The 15,425-nt window shown below is 45.2% G+C and overlaps 1 protein-coding gene across 19 annotated transcripts in view; it reads right to left on the bottom strand.

The window, feature by feature from the left end:
• The window catches only part of KALRN (kalirin RhoGEF kinase), a 698,826-nt gene that overhangs the window by 480,007 nt on the left and 203,394 nt on the right, over positions 1-15,425 (bottom strand). For all 19 annotated transcript variants that reach the window (XM_045851423.1, XM_045851424.1, XM_045851434.1 and 16 more), the window contains exon 2: positions 5,459-5,533. In XM_045851423.1, coding sequence (XP_045707379.1) covers positions 5,459-5,533 — 75 coding nt within the window. The remainder of the gene's footprint in view (positions 1-5,458; positions 5,534-15,425) is intronic.

The following is a 15,425-nucleotide window of genomic DNA, read 5'->3' as shown; positions in this document are numbered from 1 at the left end:
CCTGCCACTTTCTCCGTGGTAGTCGACTAGAACTCAGTGAGGGAGGGGAAACAGATACGGTAAATTATGAAAAGAAGGGAAGTCAGCCTGCATGGCAAACACAGCTCTTTAGGTGAAATATGAGATGAGGTTGATTGTCAAGTACCAGGGTAGGCTTGAGGTGCTGGAAGGGAGGTGGAGTGGGCCACCATTAGCGAGTGTCCCAGAGAACGAAGAACAGGACTGTGTATGACATGGGCTTAAGGGAAGGCAGCAGGGTATTGGGGCATAGTGAGGGCTCTGTTGAAAGGTCTGGCTGTGGTGTCCATGCCAGGTACTAACTTGAGTGAAGGCAGAATAGAGCTAATGCCTGGAATAAGTGGAGCAGACCCACTGAGGGCAGGAAATATCCTGCTGGATTTTGAGTTCCCAGAAAAGTAGGAAGGCATGTTTTGTTCATCTGATATCCATATTCTCCCAACTGATAGGGCATTATCAGAAAGGATCGAAGGTAAAACCCTAAGGCCACAGACAGACATATCAAAGGTTAAGGTCTCAGATGTGCATGGCCATGGTAGGGAGGTGGAGGACTTTGCTGTCAAGAAGGCTGAGAAGAGCCCCAGCTATTGTAGGTCAGTAGATTGAGTGCGAGCCTGTGAACCAAAGGGTCGCCAGTTTGATTCCCAGTTGGTTCGATTCCCAGTAGGGGCACATGCCTGGGTTTTGGGCCAGGTCCCCAGTGGGGGTGACGTGAGAAGAAACCACACATTTATGTTTCTCTCCCTCTCTCTCCCTCCCTTCCCTTCTCTCTAAAAATAAATAAATAAAATCTTTAAAAGAAAATGAAGAAGAAGGCTGAGAAGACACAAAGCTATAGAATTTGATCAATAACTGCCATGGGTGCTGAAGTTACAGAGGGGGATAAACAGAGATGAAAAATGAGAGCCCCCTGCTGAAGTCCATGTGCATTATGGAAGTGGGTCCCAGAGAGTGGGAGCCAAAAGTGGGTAAGTTGTGAAAAGGTGATAGAAACAGTGGCAGGACCTTTCAAAGCACCATTCCCTTGCTCACCAAATATCTGCTGTTTGTGTATTCATGCAAGGCTTTGGGGATAGAAGCTATAGGATAGGGATGTAGAGAATAAAGAGGGAGGGGGTCGCTTGTTCTAGAAATGGCACTGATCCTTTTCCACAGAAACAGGGCAAGTTGGGCCTGTGGCAGGGCCAAAGGCAGGGAAAGTTAAGGCGTCCCTGATTGTGGTAGAGAATGGTTCTTATACTTTTCAGGGGGAGTCAGGTTCCAGTTAGGGCAAGCAGATTAGGGTAGTTTGGGGGGAAGACAAGAAAAATACATCTAAAGGATCACACCAAAGTTCAGTCCATGTAACTTTAGTTCCCCAAGATTTTAACAGATAACGTGATATTTTTAAGAGGATAAGATTATTCTGTAGTTTGGGAAATGTTCTCATGTGGTTGAGGGATATGCAATTTAATGAACATGGTAGATCTCAAAGAGGGGGCCTATAATATGTATAATTTCCCAAACTTGTCTGAGAGTAAAACCCCTTTTCCTGTTTTTGTTTTTTCATTCTCACCTGAGGACATTTTTTTCATTGCTTTTTAGAGAGAAAAAGGAAGGAAGAGAGAAACGTCAATGTGAGAGAGAAGCATCAATTGGTTGCCTCCCATGTGCACCCAGACTGGGGATCGTTGTCTCCTGCACCAGGGATCAAATCTGCAAACTAGGTATGTGCCCTGACGAGGAATCGAACCCACAGCCCTTTGACTATGGGACAACAGTCCAACCAGCTGAGTCACACTGGCCAGGGCTCCTTTTTCTTTCTTTTTTTAAAATCAATTCTTTATTTTTTTTCCATTACCATTTAGTCCCCTTATACTCCCACCCCCGGCAATCACCACACTGTTGTCCGTGTCCTTTTCTTTTTTGAGGATCACAACATGGGATTGTTGTTCCATGGAACACACACTGAGAGACACAGGTCTAGAGTACAGAAGACTGTGCCACAGCAGCATGGAGTTTCCCTGGGAACAATGTCCTTGTTGTTATCTCCCACAACAATGTTGGTGGGAGACAAGGTGGCAGAAAGGGACATCAGGAAGTGGCCAAAAGGAGGGTGTGAGCACACACTAAGATAACAGTAGTGCAATGGGCCCTGCACGAGACGGTTGTATAAAAGGGACAATGGGTACTGTGAGTGGGAGACATGATACACAAAGGAAGCCAGAGAGAGAGCAAAGGGGGAGGTTGTGAATGACAGAGCAGGATGGGGCCTGGCTGGAACGACAAAGGCTCCATGTGACACAGTCACAGATCCCATCACACAGGCGTGCACACGCCCACATGCAGAAGCAGCTGGGCTGCACTGGATTATACCAAACATGTGTTCCCATGGCAGCGCAGCATTCCTGTACCCTGGCCACACGAGGGGCACCAGCACAGGAGGGTGGGCGCAACCAACAGTTTTTTTCTCTGCTCACCACCTTCCTGCAGTGCTTTTTTCTCAGAAAGGAATGCAACTGCTACACTGCGTCATTTAATTCTGGGTTTCTTTATTTTGCCTTATTTTTGTATTTTGTCTTCTAAAAGCTCAGGATACAAGGAGCTTTTTTTGTTTGTTTTTTGTTTTTGTTTTTTAAATGCAGGCAGTCATCTCCCTGGTGCCCTCAGCATCCTTCCCAGGCACAGAAAGACAATGTTCTCTAAGCCCACGCAAAGATAAGACTTACCCCAGTCTGCCTGGCCAACATGGGTACACGGTCATGAGGCTGCACACTCCCAACCTCCTTGGTCCTGCTCTGGGAAGCATCTACCTGTTTCATGCCTGACTAACAGCCTTCCTGGCACCTTGCTTCTGGGTGCTCCATTAGGACAACTCCCTATACTTGGGAAGCTCTTCTCTAGGGCTGGCTGGGCCCTGCCCCAAAGGTCTGACTGAATTCACATGGGAAAAATAAATAAATAAATCACGAGCAATCAAGCAATCATCACCATGTCGAAGTGTACCATATCTGCATTCTCATACCCCAAAATGATGTGAAACAAGACGATGCTCAAAGACTATGTATTAAAGCCAGGAGGGCCTCCTGGAACAAGTAAAGTGGGAGCTGACTTGGAAAGTAAGAGAGGCTCAGATGGGAAGAAGGTGTGGGGAAGGCACTGCAGGTCGAAGAAGCATCAGACATGATGGAATGGGAGGATTAATTAGCAGGACATCCAGGGACATCAGGTTAAATAGGCTCAGAGCCATTAAGGAGAGAAAAAGACCTAAGCAGGCTCCCCAGAGGGCTGTGGGCCATGTCCTGGGAGCCTGGATTATGAGCAGCAGCAGAAGTAAGTCAGAAGCCCAGTGCTGCCCGGTTGGCCTTCAGACTTCTACTCAAGACATTCGCTCATGCTCAGCAAGCACTCAGATCCAAGTTTACAAAGGCTTTGCAGGCTATCTCACCTTCACCTCCACTCAGTAAAATCGCTGCCAAGTGATCCTGCCAAGGGATGATCAGTCTGTGCTTCAACATCTTCAGTGACAGGGGCTCACTACCTAACAGACATGCACATACCTAACACTAATAATGCGAATGGGAAGCTTCCAGGTCAATTTCCTCTAACAGCAACAACAGTAAAATACAAGTATTATTATTATTACTACTACTAATCACAATACTATGGAATGCACATAGTACCTTATGAAGCTTACACACTCCCATCTCATACTCTGCCCTCACCTCCCATCCCAACAGTCTGCATCGTTGGACTTGCTTCTTCCCTCTGGTCAGGTGGGAGACACCTATTGCATGGTTTCTCCTCCCCGCTCCTTTCTCTCCATTTTGGCAGTTGCCCATTAGCGAGGCAGCACTGCCTGTGGAGTAAACCCCTGCACTGACCCTGGGACTGTACTGACTCTCTCCCTGTGATTCCACCGCCATTCCTTGTAGATGACCAGGCTCATCCAGAAACGAAAGCTCAGTCCATGAAGCTTAAGCCCTTGGGCATGTTTCTTTAAATGTGATCCTTGGCTATTCACAATGCCATTGCCCCAGCCCCTGCCAGAGATTCTGACCCAGGAGGCCTGAATGAAGCCCTGGAACTGGCACCTGGAGTGATGCTGGTGTACCTTATAGTTTGGCTTCAATTACATCAGCAGTCATCAAGCTCTTTCTTAAAGTACCATTGAGTAAATATTTTAGGCTGGGGGCCATCTATCTCTGCTAGAACCATTCAACTCTATTGTTGTAGTGGCAAAGAAACCATTGACAACACTTGTAGGAGACTGAACAATGTAGTAGACCATAAACATACCTGATCCCTGGAACCTGTAAATGTTACCTTATTTGGAAAAAAAATCTTTGCAGATATAATTAAGAATCTTGTGGTGGGAAGATTATCCTGGGTTATCAGAGGGGCCCTAAAGGCAGTCACAGGCATCCTCGCTCTGAGGCAGAAAGAGATGTGACAGACAGAATTGCAGAAGGCAATGTGACCATGGAGGTGGAGATGGGAATGATGCGGCCACAAGCTAGGGAATGCTGACAGCCACCAGAGCTGGAAAAGGCAAGAAACAATTTTTCCTCTAGAGCTTTGGAGTTAGCACATCCCTGCTGATACATTGATTTCAGCCCAGTAAACTTATTTTGAACTTCTTACCTCCGTAACTGTGAGAGAATAAATATCTGTTGTTGTGAGTCAGCACATCTGGGCAACTTGTTACAGTGCCAATAGGAAACTAATACACTACCTAAACACATTCACATGGTTGTATTCTAATCAAACTTTATTTACAAAAAGCAGGTGGTTGACCTGTAGTGAAATACAGGCTATAGTTTGCTGACCCCTGAATTACACTTTAAAAGGTCCAGGTGCACAAGATGGGCTGGTGAGAGAATTCAGAAATAAATACTTGGAAGTCATTATTCAGGATAATAGATAGAAACACTCACTTGAGTACCCTTTGAGAGGAAGGAGAGAAAAGAAGGAGCCAGAAAAAAATTTTAACATCCCATCTATAACCCACTCTGAGGTGAACCCAAATAAAACCTCTGAGAATTATGAAGTGGACAGACTCCTCCAGCTGGAGCATCTCTCAGAGGGGCTTGGGAGGGCAGGCAGGGTGAGGTATATGTGTGTGGGGTGTGTGTGAGGTGTGTGTGGGGGGGTGTGAGGTATATGTATGTGGGGGGGGTGTAAGGTGTGTGTGGGGGGGTGTGAGGTATGTGTGGGGGGTGTGAGGTGTTTGTGGGGGGGCACCCACCTATGGTAGTAAACATCCCCCAGAACACTCAGCTGGGTCCAGAGCTCTCCCTTCTCTTTCTGCCTCCTTCTGTAGAGAGGAAGCAGCTGCTCTGAGTGTGAATTCCACTCTCGCTTATCTCTCACTAACCCACAGAGAAGTGAGTGCCAGGCATGTGCACACACACACAACTTCTCTGGGTCCATTATGGAGGACAGTTCCACAGACACTCACCAGAAACGAAGGCCACTTTTTCCTTTAGGATGGGAAGGACATCAGAAGCTTTCAAACCATCATTCCGAAAAGAACCTGTGAGAACAACAAAACAGAGGAATCAGGGTGAAAGAGGCCAGGCGGCTGAATCCCTGGCTCCCATCCTCAGGGTCCCAACCCCATCACGTGTTGTTCAGGCCCCACAGCCCAGCCCAGTGGAACAGGAGGGGGTCCGCAACAGAAGGAACACCTCCACACGTTGCCAGGCCACGGGGGGACAAGGAGAAGACAGCCCAAGTCACTCCCTCTACGTATTCAAAGGTCTATGACCTGGAGGCAAAAACTACAGCCCTGTTTCTGTGAACCTGAAGACAGGGGCTTTTTAAAATGTAATTGTTGTGCTTGTTGTGCTACCACAGTGTCTGGTACACGGTAAACACTCAATAAATATCTGTTGAGTAGGTTAGTTGATATCAAGACGGATCACAGTTCCCTAAATGATTCTATTTGCCTTTCCTCTGTGTGGCACAGCACCTGTTCATCTTTACTTTACCAATGGGAAAAAGAAACCATGAAAACCCCCAACTGGAAAGAAAAATTGAATGTAATATCCCTTTTCACTTTTGTCTCCCTCCCCTTCAAAGTCACCATCATCAGTGCACAACAAATACGAGGTAGGAGACACAAATCTCCTGGGAAGAAAGAGTACTCCCTTCTTCAGCAATTTGTTCTCTGCTTACATCTTGCTTCTATGTTGAAAAGTCCTTTCTGGGGTCTAGTTGAGTTCCTGTTAGGAGGCTGGAGGCAGAGGCATGGGGCCCACACAGAATGGAAGATAACCATGTGCCTGGAGAAACAGTAGCCTCAGGAGGCAAAGAACAACCCAGCTAGGGGTGAGATGCATAGGAAGGGTGGAGCCAGCATCCACACACAAGTAAAACCCCAGTCCAGCCCACTGTGTCCCTATCATTTAACCTGAATACCCCTGTAGAACTCTCCAGGAAAGCCAGCCCACACTCAGCTCACCACAGGGGACATGGCACAGATGGACCCTGGAAGAGAGGCAGCTCTGTGTCAGCTCAGTGAGCCAGAACCAGAGACACGGACACTCCCTCTAGTGCCTTCCAGTACTTGGCTTACTCCCTTACAGTACAGATGTGATAGTCTACAGAGGGAGAAATGTGCTGAGCAGGACATTCTCACTCAGGCTTGTCTCAATCTCTAAACACTGACTACTTTGAGAGATCCAAAATTACTGGGAATTTTGACAACAACCCCGGATTAAGATGATTGGCCTAGGGAAAGGGAATGAGGCCATGGCACACTCAGCCAAAGAACAGAAGTGATGTGTCCCCAGAATGCCAGTTGCCATGTCAGATGTCACACCCTAACCCAAAACAAATTTCCTAAGTGTATCTGACAGTTTTTCACTAAATGACGACAGTGAGCCTTTTTATTCATCAGTTGCTTCTCTTTGCAAGTTGGCCCATCGAACCCACTGCAAGGCTCGCTGTGGGAAGGGCAATAGAAGAAAATCACACCACGAAAAGCAACTTTTAATTATAAGCATTGTTTTCCACTTTCTCTCCTTAGTTTCTACAGGTCTTTATGCTCTGACTTTATCTTCCAACACAGAAAAGCTTTTAAACCTCACTAGTAGAAATAGGATCAATGTAAATTATTATACAAATAACAAATACATACAAAGGGCCTTTTTTTACCCTCATGCAATAAATTTCAGTTCCCTTGGTAAACAAAAAAAGAGTCCTATCAGGCCTTACCAACTAGACAAGTATCATCTTTAATTAATATATGAATTGCTTGTGTAAAATTATGCTTCTGCATCAAAATAGTTTACTTTCATATATGAAATGTCTTCCTATATGTCAGTTGTAAAACATTCTCTCCTGCATCACTGTGCATGCTATTCATTTCTATATGCTATACATTCTACAAGCTATAGCATTTCTATGTGCTATATGCTTTCATTCTGTATGCTGTACAGAAAAAAATTTAACATGAAAATCTAAACTTCAGCCTTGTCTTCTTTCAGATTATACACAAGTTCAAAAACAGCAAGGCCCCAACTAATCAGATTTTACCATACAACAAGAACCCATATAACCCTCTTCTCTCCTAAACTCCTGTCCTCTTTTTCTACTGCTCTTCCTCTCCTCCCCTACTGTGTTAAAGTATACAAGAGAGCGCTAATCCCACAAAGACCCTGGACCTTAAGGAAGAATTTGGAATTTGCTATAACAGAAGCCAAAGGTGCCCTATCCTACTCCCTTCTCGATCCCACCCATGGAAAAGGAGAGGGAGCTCCAAATCTCATCCTTTGCACCCCACTCATCATGCCCACCATGTCCTTCTCCCCTCCAGGCTCCAGGACCCTAGAGAAGGGAGCAGCCTGTCCATGCAGCTGGCAATCATGGGCTCCAGTAAATGTCAATATCTTGGGATGGGCTGTTCTAAGATTCCTACGGCTTCCACTTCCCAGGCCAGAGTCTTCCCCCATCCAATTCACACCACCACTGTGCTATCTGCCAGGCTGTGCCCACTCAAAGATACCCTAAAATTTCCAGACTTACAAGATCCTTAACTAGGCAACAATCATTTCCAACAACAATAACAAGATTTTTCACATTACAAAAGGAGTTGCTCCAGTATCTCTTTAAATAAAAGCTGCCTTAGTGGTTTGAATTAGTTTTTCATTTTCCAAAAACTGAAGTACAAATAACTTTTCAACAATATGAGGCCTGTCCAGAAGGTATCCAGCCATGTAATATGAAAAACAGAGACATTTATTGAAGATACAAGATATAAGAAACATTGTACATAGGATAATGATGTCTCAGTCCCCTTCAAAGTAGGCACCTAGGGACCTCACACAGTTCTCCCAGTTGCTGTCAGCTGCCCTATCATATTTTCCCAAATCTCATCAACAGTCTGAAATCTCTTCCATTTCAAAGGTGATTTTAGTTTTGGAAAAAAACAGAAGTCATAGGGCACCAAATCTGGGCTGCAGGGGGGTTGAATCACCTGGGTGATTTGACATTTTGCCAAAAAACTCTGTGTGAGACATGATGCTTGAGTGAGCGTGTAAGCTGTGATGAAGCTGCCAATCAATGGTTGCCCATAGCTGTGGCCTTACTGAATCATCCAAATAGTTTCCATGGAGGAATGTTCAAGCTTAACACCAAATCTGATGCAGATTCAGTGCTCTACTTGCTCAGTCATTTTGAATGCAATGGCCACACAGTGAATATGATCATTCAACAGCATCTACCACCCCCACTGACTAGTACAGTGAAGTCATCATTACTCACGCATGTGCATTCCAATCCATTGTCCTTGGTTGCCAGGTTACATGGAACATGGATGTCACACAAACTGTTCTCATTATATTAACAATGGCTGAACTTTTTCCAGACAAACCTTGTATATGTATTAGGTAAAGCCAAATAGAGCTAAATTAATTACCCTCACTTATAAATTGGTGACCTCGCATTGAAAACCTATTTGCACTGGCTGAAGATCCTGTGTATCAATTCCCCTAGGGCCCTTGTAAAACCAGCTGTCAGAACCTATAATAAAAGGGAAGTCCATTGAATGCTAACTCAAACAGGACCAATAAAAGAGCAACATGTTTTCACTATCAGGTACATGTATGGGCAGACTTTTAGTATATGGTCAATAAATGTTTGATGAATTAATAAATAAGTGAATGAATTGTTAACCCTTCCTAAAGTGACTTGCACAAGGTCAATAGCCTCATCTGTCGCAGCAAGTGCTGGTGATCTGAGTAGATGATCTCCAAAGTACCACTTAGCTCTGAGACTTCTCAAATCTTTTCTTCACATTCATTAGCCTTTAAGATCCTCAGATTATCATCAGATCAATATGCTTTGAAAGGAAATACTGGGAACAAATTCCCTAATGAGAGTCAGTGTACTTTAGGAAGCTAAAACAACTCTTCCCTGGCCTCCCAGCCCATTCGTCCCCAGGAATCAGGTTAGGAATTGTGATGCCCAAGGCATGTCACCCCATTTTGCAGGTAGCCCCAGTTACCAAAATGGGAGGCTAGTAATGGAAGACTCTCTGTGAGGCAGACTTGGACTGCAACTGAGATCTCTGATATAAGGGATATAATTTGATATCACAGATTATAAACTCGAGACCAGCCATACACCAATGTCCCCTTCTAAAAGAAAAGCCCGCTGTAGCAGTAGCAGTAGGCCCCTTGCTACCTCTAAAGAAAGCCCAAGAGGAAATAAATCCCCTAAATGCTGGGAGTTACTGCAAGGGAAAAAAAAAAAAGAACCCGAGGGCACCCTCATGGATCCGACCCAATGTGAGTGCTATGTTTTCTCTTAAGGACAAAGGCATGCTCTGCTGGCGTTCAGCGCCAATCCCACACCATTCAAGTCCTGCTGCTGGCAGAATTATAAGCCTGCTGTTCCCATTAATTAGCAAAGTTGAAATGCTCTGCATCTATTAGGGAAGTAAAAATTACCATTGCCATCTCCCCAGGTTCTCCAGCATGGGTCTTCTCCAAGCCCCACTTCTGCCAACTTCCTGTTCCAAACGCACTGTGCTTACATTGCTGCTGCCTGTTCCTCTTCACATTTTCCTGTCGCCATTCCCTATGCTGGAAAACGCCAACCATCCTCACTCTGGCTCTCTGCAGCCCCACATGGTAACAGCAGGACTGGCCTTGGTATCACACAGTCCCTGTCCATGATTTTGTGGCTCTAGGATGGCAGTGAGTCCCCCAGGGCAGCTGGGTGCCTTGTGCTAACCATGCTAACTTCTTTCAGAAAGCAATCTTGATTTCAACAAGTGAAGAAACAAACAAGTAAAGGTTGATCACTTGGAAGTGCAAGCTGCCAGGGAACCCACGGATTGCTCTTTACTTCCTTTGGTTTTCAGTCATTTTCCCTTAATTTGCACTTATTTCGAAGTAACCAAGTAAATATTTCAATGTTGCTTCAAGCAGGCCTAGACCCTGTTTTACCACTGAGACGGTAAATAGCCCCATGCTCAAGTCTCTGCCTCTGTTTTCCACTCTGTCCTTGTGGTATCCAGCATGGAGCCTCCATCAAAGCAGCACTGAAACGCTGACTGATCTGCTGCACAAAGAAACTGGCTTACAACAGAGAGGTCCAAGAGCTTGATAGGCCAAAACGTGGTTTGGGCATAATTTGGACAGTTTTCTATTCCCAGAGTCATTCTTTCATCAATTCTTTATTGAGTACCTGTTATGTGCCAGGCCTTATGATACCAGGCTTTGGTGATACTAAGATAAGTAAGGATTAGATCCTGCTCTCCAGGGGGCTTCCAGGCAGAGACAGACAGGTAGGTAGAAAGGATAATGGGCTATAATAAGAGGTGAGACATCGCCTGTATGGAATGCAAGGAGACTCAAAAGAAAGACTTCCTAAAGGCAAGTCCTAAAGCCACACAATAGATAGAACCTTGCTAGAAATGCAGAATCTTAGGCCCCACACAAGACCTGTAGAATCAAGACCTGCACTTTAATAAGACATTCAGGTGATTCACATGCGCATTACCTTTGGAAAAGTAGTATACACTAAAGTATAATTTTCTATTCCAGAGTTGCCTCAGAGAAAGAGATAGATGAAAGACAGCATCCTCCCATCATGTCTCCCATCTCCACCATGGGAATTCCAGAGATTCAGCCATTACCCTGTCACCATCACTCAAATTCTTCTCTGGAACAAAAAGGATAGATAACTTCCCCTTCCAAAGCATTGAGACTGGACCATGTCTTGTTTTTCTGGCAGTAGAAATGTTTATGAATAACACCTGTCCAAACCACACAGAATTTTGGTAGCTTCAACCATTCATTTGTACATTAAATATTTTAATTTCACAATAAACCTTTCCCACTACCCCAACCCTCAGACTCCTGTCTTCCTCACTGCTCTCAGTAATGTAAATACTGTTCACGGTCATTTTTACAAACCAAGATGCCATCTCTGAGCTGGCCCTGCAGGACAGAGGAGTCAGTCAGTTTATGCCTCTTTATTACACCTGTGCACTCGCCCATAAGGACAAAGCCTTGGATGGCGGGCAATGATGAAAGGGAAACAGAGGAAGGAGGGGAGTCCCCACCCCAGGGAGCTCTGAATTCAATGACAACACAGTGCTTATCTCCAATAATTCTCTCCCTTGGCGGGGAGACCCAATTTCTGCCCTCTGAGAGCTTTCAACCTAATAAAATACCTAGCACCCATTTCCCCTAACACCAGGAAGTTACCAGACTCTGCATAAAAAACAACTTAAGTTTCTAAGATTTTAATAAAGACCCTCGCACCCTGTTCTCAAACTGGCTGCCCTGTATCCCCTATATCCTGATTGTTGGTACCTGCATCCACTCAGCTACCAAAACAGAAACTGGGACGGCATCCTAGATTCCTCCACTCCTACATACCAAATATCAATTCAGTTGCTCGGTTTTGTTGATTTTACCCCATAAATCTATGTCTAACCCATCATTTCCTCTGCAGTTTCCCTGACCTCCCGTCAAGTTGAGATGTCCCTGGTTGTTTCTTGTACTCTTTCACTCCTGAAAGGCACTTCTGTGTTTTCATGCTACCCCCATTAACTGACCCTGACACCTTGAGGGTAGAACAAGGTCCTACCCACTGTTCTACTCCAGCACCTATTGCAGCACCTGTCACAAGAAAGGGGCTCAAGAAACACCAAACTGAACCTGAGCATGCAGAGGTCTTAAGAAGACAGGAAGTGAGGACGGTGGGTTGGAAGTGAATCATCAGGGCTGCTCCCCCAAAGAGCTGATCTTTGAACCAGATATTGAATAAAGAAAGGGCCATGGACTGGAGCTCTGGTGGGGAGCAGCACATGCCAAGGCAGAGAGGAAGGGGCAAACAAGCTGGATGCCAGAGATGGAGAGAGCTTACTGGCTTAACAGAGAAGCAGACTTAGGGAGTGATGGAAAGGAGGGCATGAAGGAGATCTCACTTTGAACCTGATCTCTCAATAGGGTGGGCTCCTAGAAAGGCAACAGCAAAGATGTGGTTGTAAGGGCCTTTGGAAACTCAGAGAGCCAGAAGCAAGGGCCAGAGCTGGGTGGAATATGACTGGCCCCAGAGGAAGGCTGTGACTCCAGGGCAGGGCTGAACCAGCAGGATCTGACCCCAACCTCCACAACACATTCTGTTCTACCTTCAAGGAGAGAGAGGAGGATGGGACACATGGCTCCTGCTGAGGTGGGTGGTAGACTATGGGGACAGTGGGTACTGGAACTTTGTCTCTTTTATCTTTTCTCTAAGTCAGGAAGAAGGTTTGTCTGTGAGGTACCTCTTGGGAGCCTGCCAGGCCAGTAGCAGGCAGGCAGTTTGTGCAAGACCCCATGAAGATGCAATGTGGGACTAAATAATAAAGGAAAGAGACTTAAGGTTCCTTCAGTATAGGGACTAGATGGGCAAAGCCCTTGGGAGAAGACACTGTCAGTGCAGTTGGGGACATGAGGGAAACCATTAGTGGGTAGAGGTGATATCATCATTCCCCTCACTGTTCCTTTTCTTCCGCCTTTCCTACAGTGACAGGAGAGAAGGAAGGAGAGAGAAGTGGCAAGAATGAGAGGAAAAAGGGTAACAGCAGGAGAAAAAGGCACACTCATACTCACCCACACATGAAGGTTAATGTCTTGTCTCCTGTTTATAGACACTAATGAACTATTGAGGAAACTGCCTGTTTGGAAGGCTCTTGCAACTCTCATTAAAACAACTACCACTGAGGCAGGATGTGTGTGCTAAGAGGAAGGAATAAATACAGCACAGAAAGACTGGAGAGCTTTGTGTCAGCAACAGAACACACCACACAGTATAGAGATCCATCTGCCCACTCTGAGGCCAACTCCCACATATGCCCCTCACCACTGATACCACAAATGTCTAATCAGCCCTGGCAGCATCCTCCTTCCCTGAGTGAGCTGCAGCCATGGAGGAGAGACAGTGTAGGAGAGTTCTCCTTCCTGGCACTGGGCCATGGATCTCCCAGAAGGACATTCATGAGCCTCAGCTGGCCTGATTTCAGTGCAAAAGGGGAGAGGTAAAAACAAATAAGGCAAGTGCTAAATACTAATCTGTAAGCAAGCTGACTAGATTTCATGCAATATGAGGTAGTAGCCAGAGACTTAAGATGACAGCCAGATTGGGCAGTCTTTACACTAGGGAAGAGCAATGTCGATCTTCTCTTAATTCTGACATGCATTTGAATGTCACCCCTCACAATGGCTGTTTTCTGCCCTGTGCTATAGTGAGCTGTATACCTTACCCAGGGACCCTTCTCCACCCCAGTTTGGGCTGGGGTTCCTCCTTCTCTGTCTATCACATGGCAGGTACATCACTGCTGTGCCATCTCCACTCTGCGTCCGGCCCCCTCTATAGACTCTAAGCTCCTGGGGGCAGGGACTGGGCATTTATCTCCATCTTTCAGTGCCTGCAGAAAGCTGGTGATTAACAAGGGACTCAAGGACTGACTCTTACTCATTGGCAGTGCCTTGGTGCCTTCCACAAAAAGTGGTTCTTAATAATTGCTGTGCCTCTTCCCCTGGTCCCTCTCTGTGCCTATTTCTACCCACATCTCCATCCTTCTCTCACACTCCCATGTGAACTCTAATTGTGGCCAATTCCAATATTAATTTTCTAAGGTCAGTATTAGATGTAAAGGTCTGGTTAATGGACTACTTTTGAAGAGCAGAAATTTGCAACACTTGCCACTGTTAAATTAGCTCCATTAAAGATCACTAATAATTAGCACTTTAAACATGTGGGTAACACCTCTCTAAGCCCAGCTAATGAGCAAACTGTTTCTGTTTATCCTTCACAAGATTTAACATTAGCTCCAGTTGAGACCTCAGCTGCAATACACACAGGCTCACGCATCCTCCCTCCCTCCCTCCCTCCCTCCCCCCCCAGAAAAGCTGACATCATTCAGTGTCTCTAGAGACAACAAAATGGCCACTTCAGGATTGATTACATGTGCCCATCCCTTTTTTTAACTGATTCTTTGCTAACTAACCCAGTTATTTAAAGTGCTCATGGATAGTGGTGAAGATGAAAATTTTATTGTCTTTTTGTTACACAGGGCATTATTCTTAGATGGGTCCTCAAAGTAACACAGAACATTAGCCAGTAATGAATTAGTCTGTGATGAATATGAATCAACTGTTGAGCATTAGCATTATATTTGCTTTTTATTTTTTAGATCATTACTATTATTCTTCTATTATGGTTGTCCCAGTTTTACCCCCTTTGCCCTCCTCTGCCCAACCCCTCACACTCATGCAGTCAATTCCCACCCTGTTGTCCATGTCCATGAGTCATTCATACATGTTCTTTGTCAAGTCCCTTCCCCTTCCTTCCACCATTATTCCCTTCTCCCCTCCTCTGGTCACTTTCAGTCTGTTCCATGTTTCTATGTCTGTGGTTTTGTTTTGTTCAGTAGTTAATTTTGTTCATTAGATTTGTCTTATAGGTGAGATCATATGGTATTTGTCTTTCACCAACTGGCTTATTTCACTTATCATAATATTCTCCAGTTCCATCCATGCTTCTGCAAAAGACAGGAGCTCCTTCTTTCTTCTTGCTGTGAGCATTCCATTGCATAAATATACCAGTTTTTTGATCCACTCACTTACTGATGGACATGTGGGCTGTTTCCAGCACTTGGCTATTGTAAATAGCACCACTATGAACATAGGGGTGCATAAGTTCTTTTGAATTGGTGACTCGAGATTCTTAGGGTATAGTCCCAGCAGTGGGATCGCTGGGTCAAAAGGAAGTTCCATTTTTAGTTTTTTTGAGGAAATTCCATGCTGTTTTCCACAGTGGCTGCACCAGTCTGCATTCCCACCAATAGTGCACTAGAGTTCCCTTTTCTCTACATCCTTGCCAGCACTTGTTGTTTGTTGATTTATTAATGATGGCCATTCTGA

Source organism: Phyllostomus hastatus, unplaced genomic scaffold, assembly GCF_019186645.2.
Source record: "Phyllostomus hastatus isolate PE091 unplaced genomic scaffold, TTU_PhHast_1.1 phas_contig_86, whole genome shotgun sequence".
In the NCBI taxonomy this organism is placed as follows: Eukaryota; Metazoa; Chordata; class Mammalia; order Chiroptera; family Phyllostomidae; genus Phyllostomus; species Phyllostomus hastatus.
Note: the sequence above shows the minus strand (reverse complement) of the source record. Positions and strands in the feature narration are given on the sequence as shown.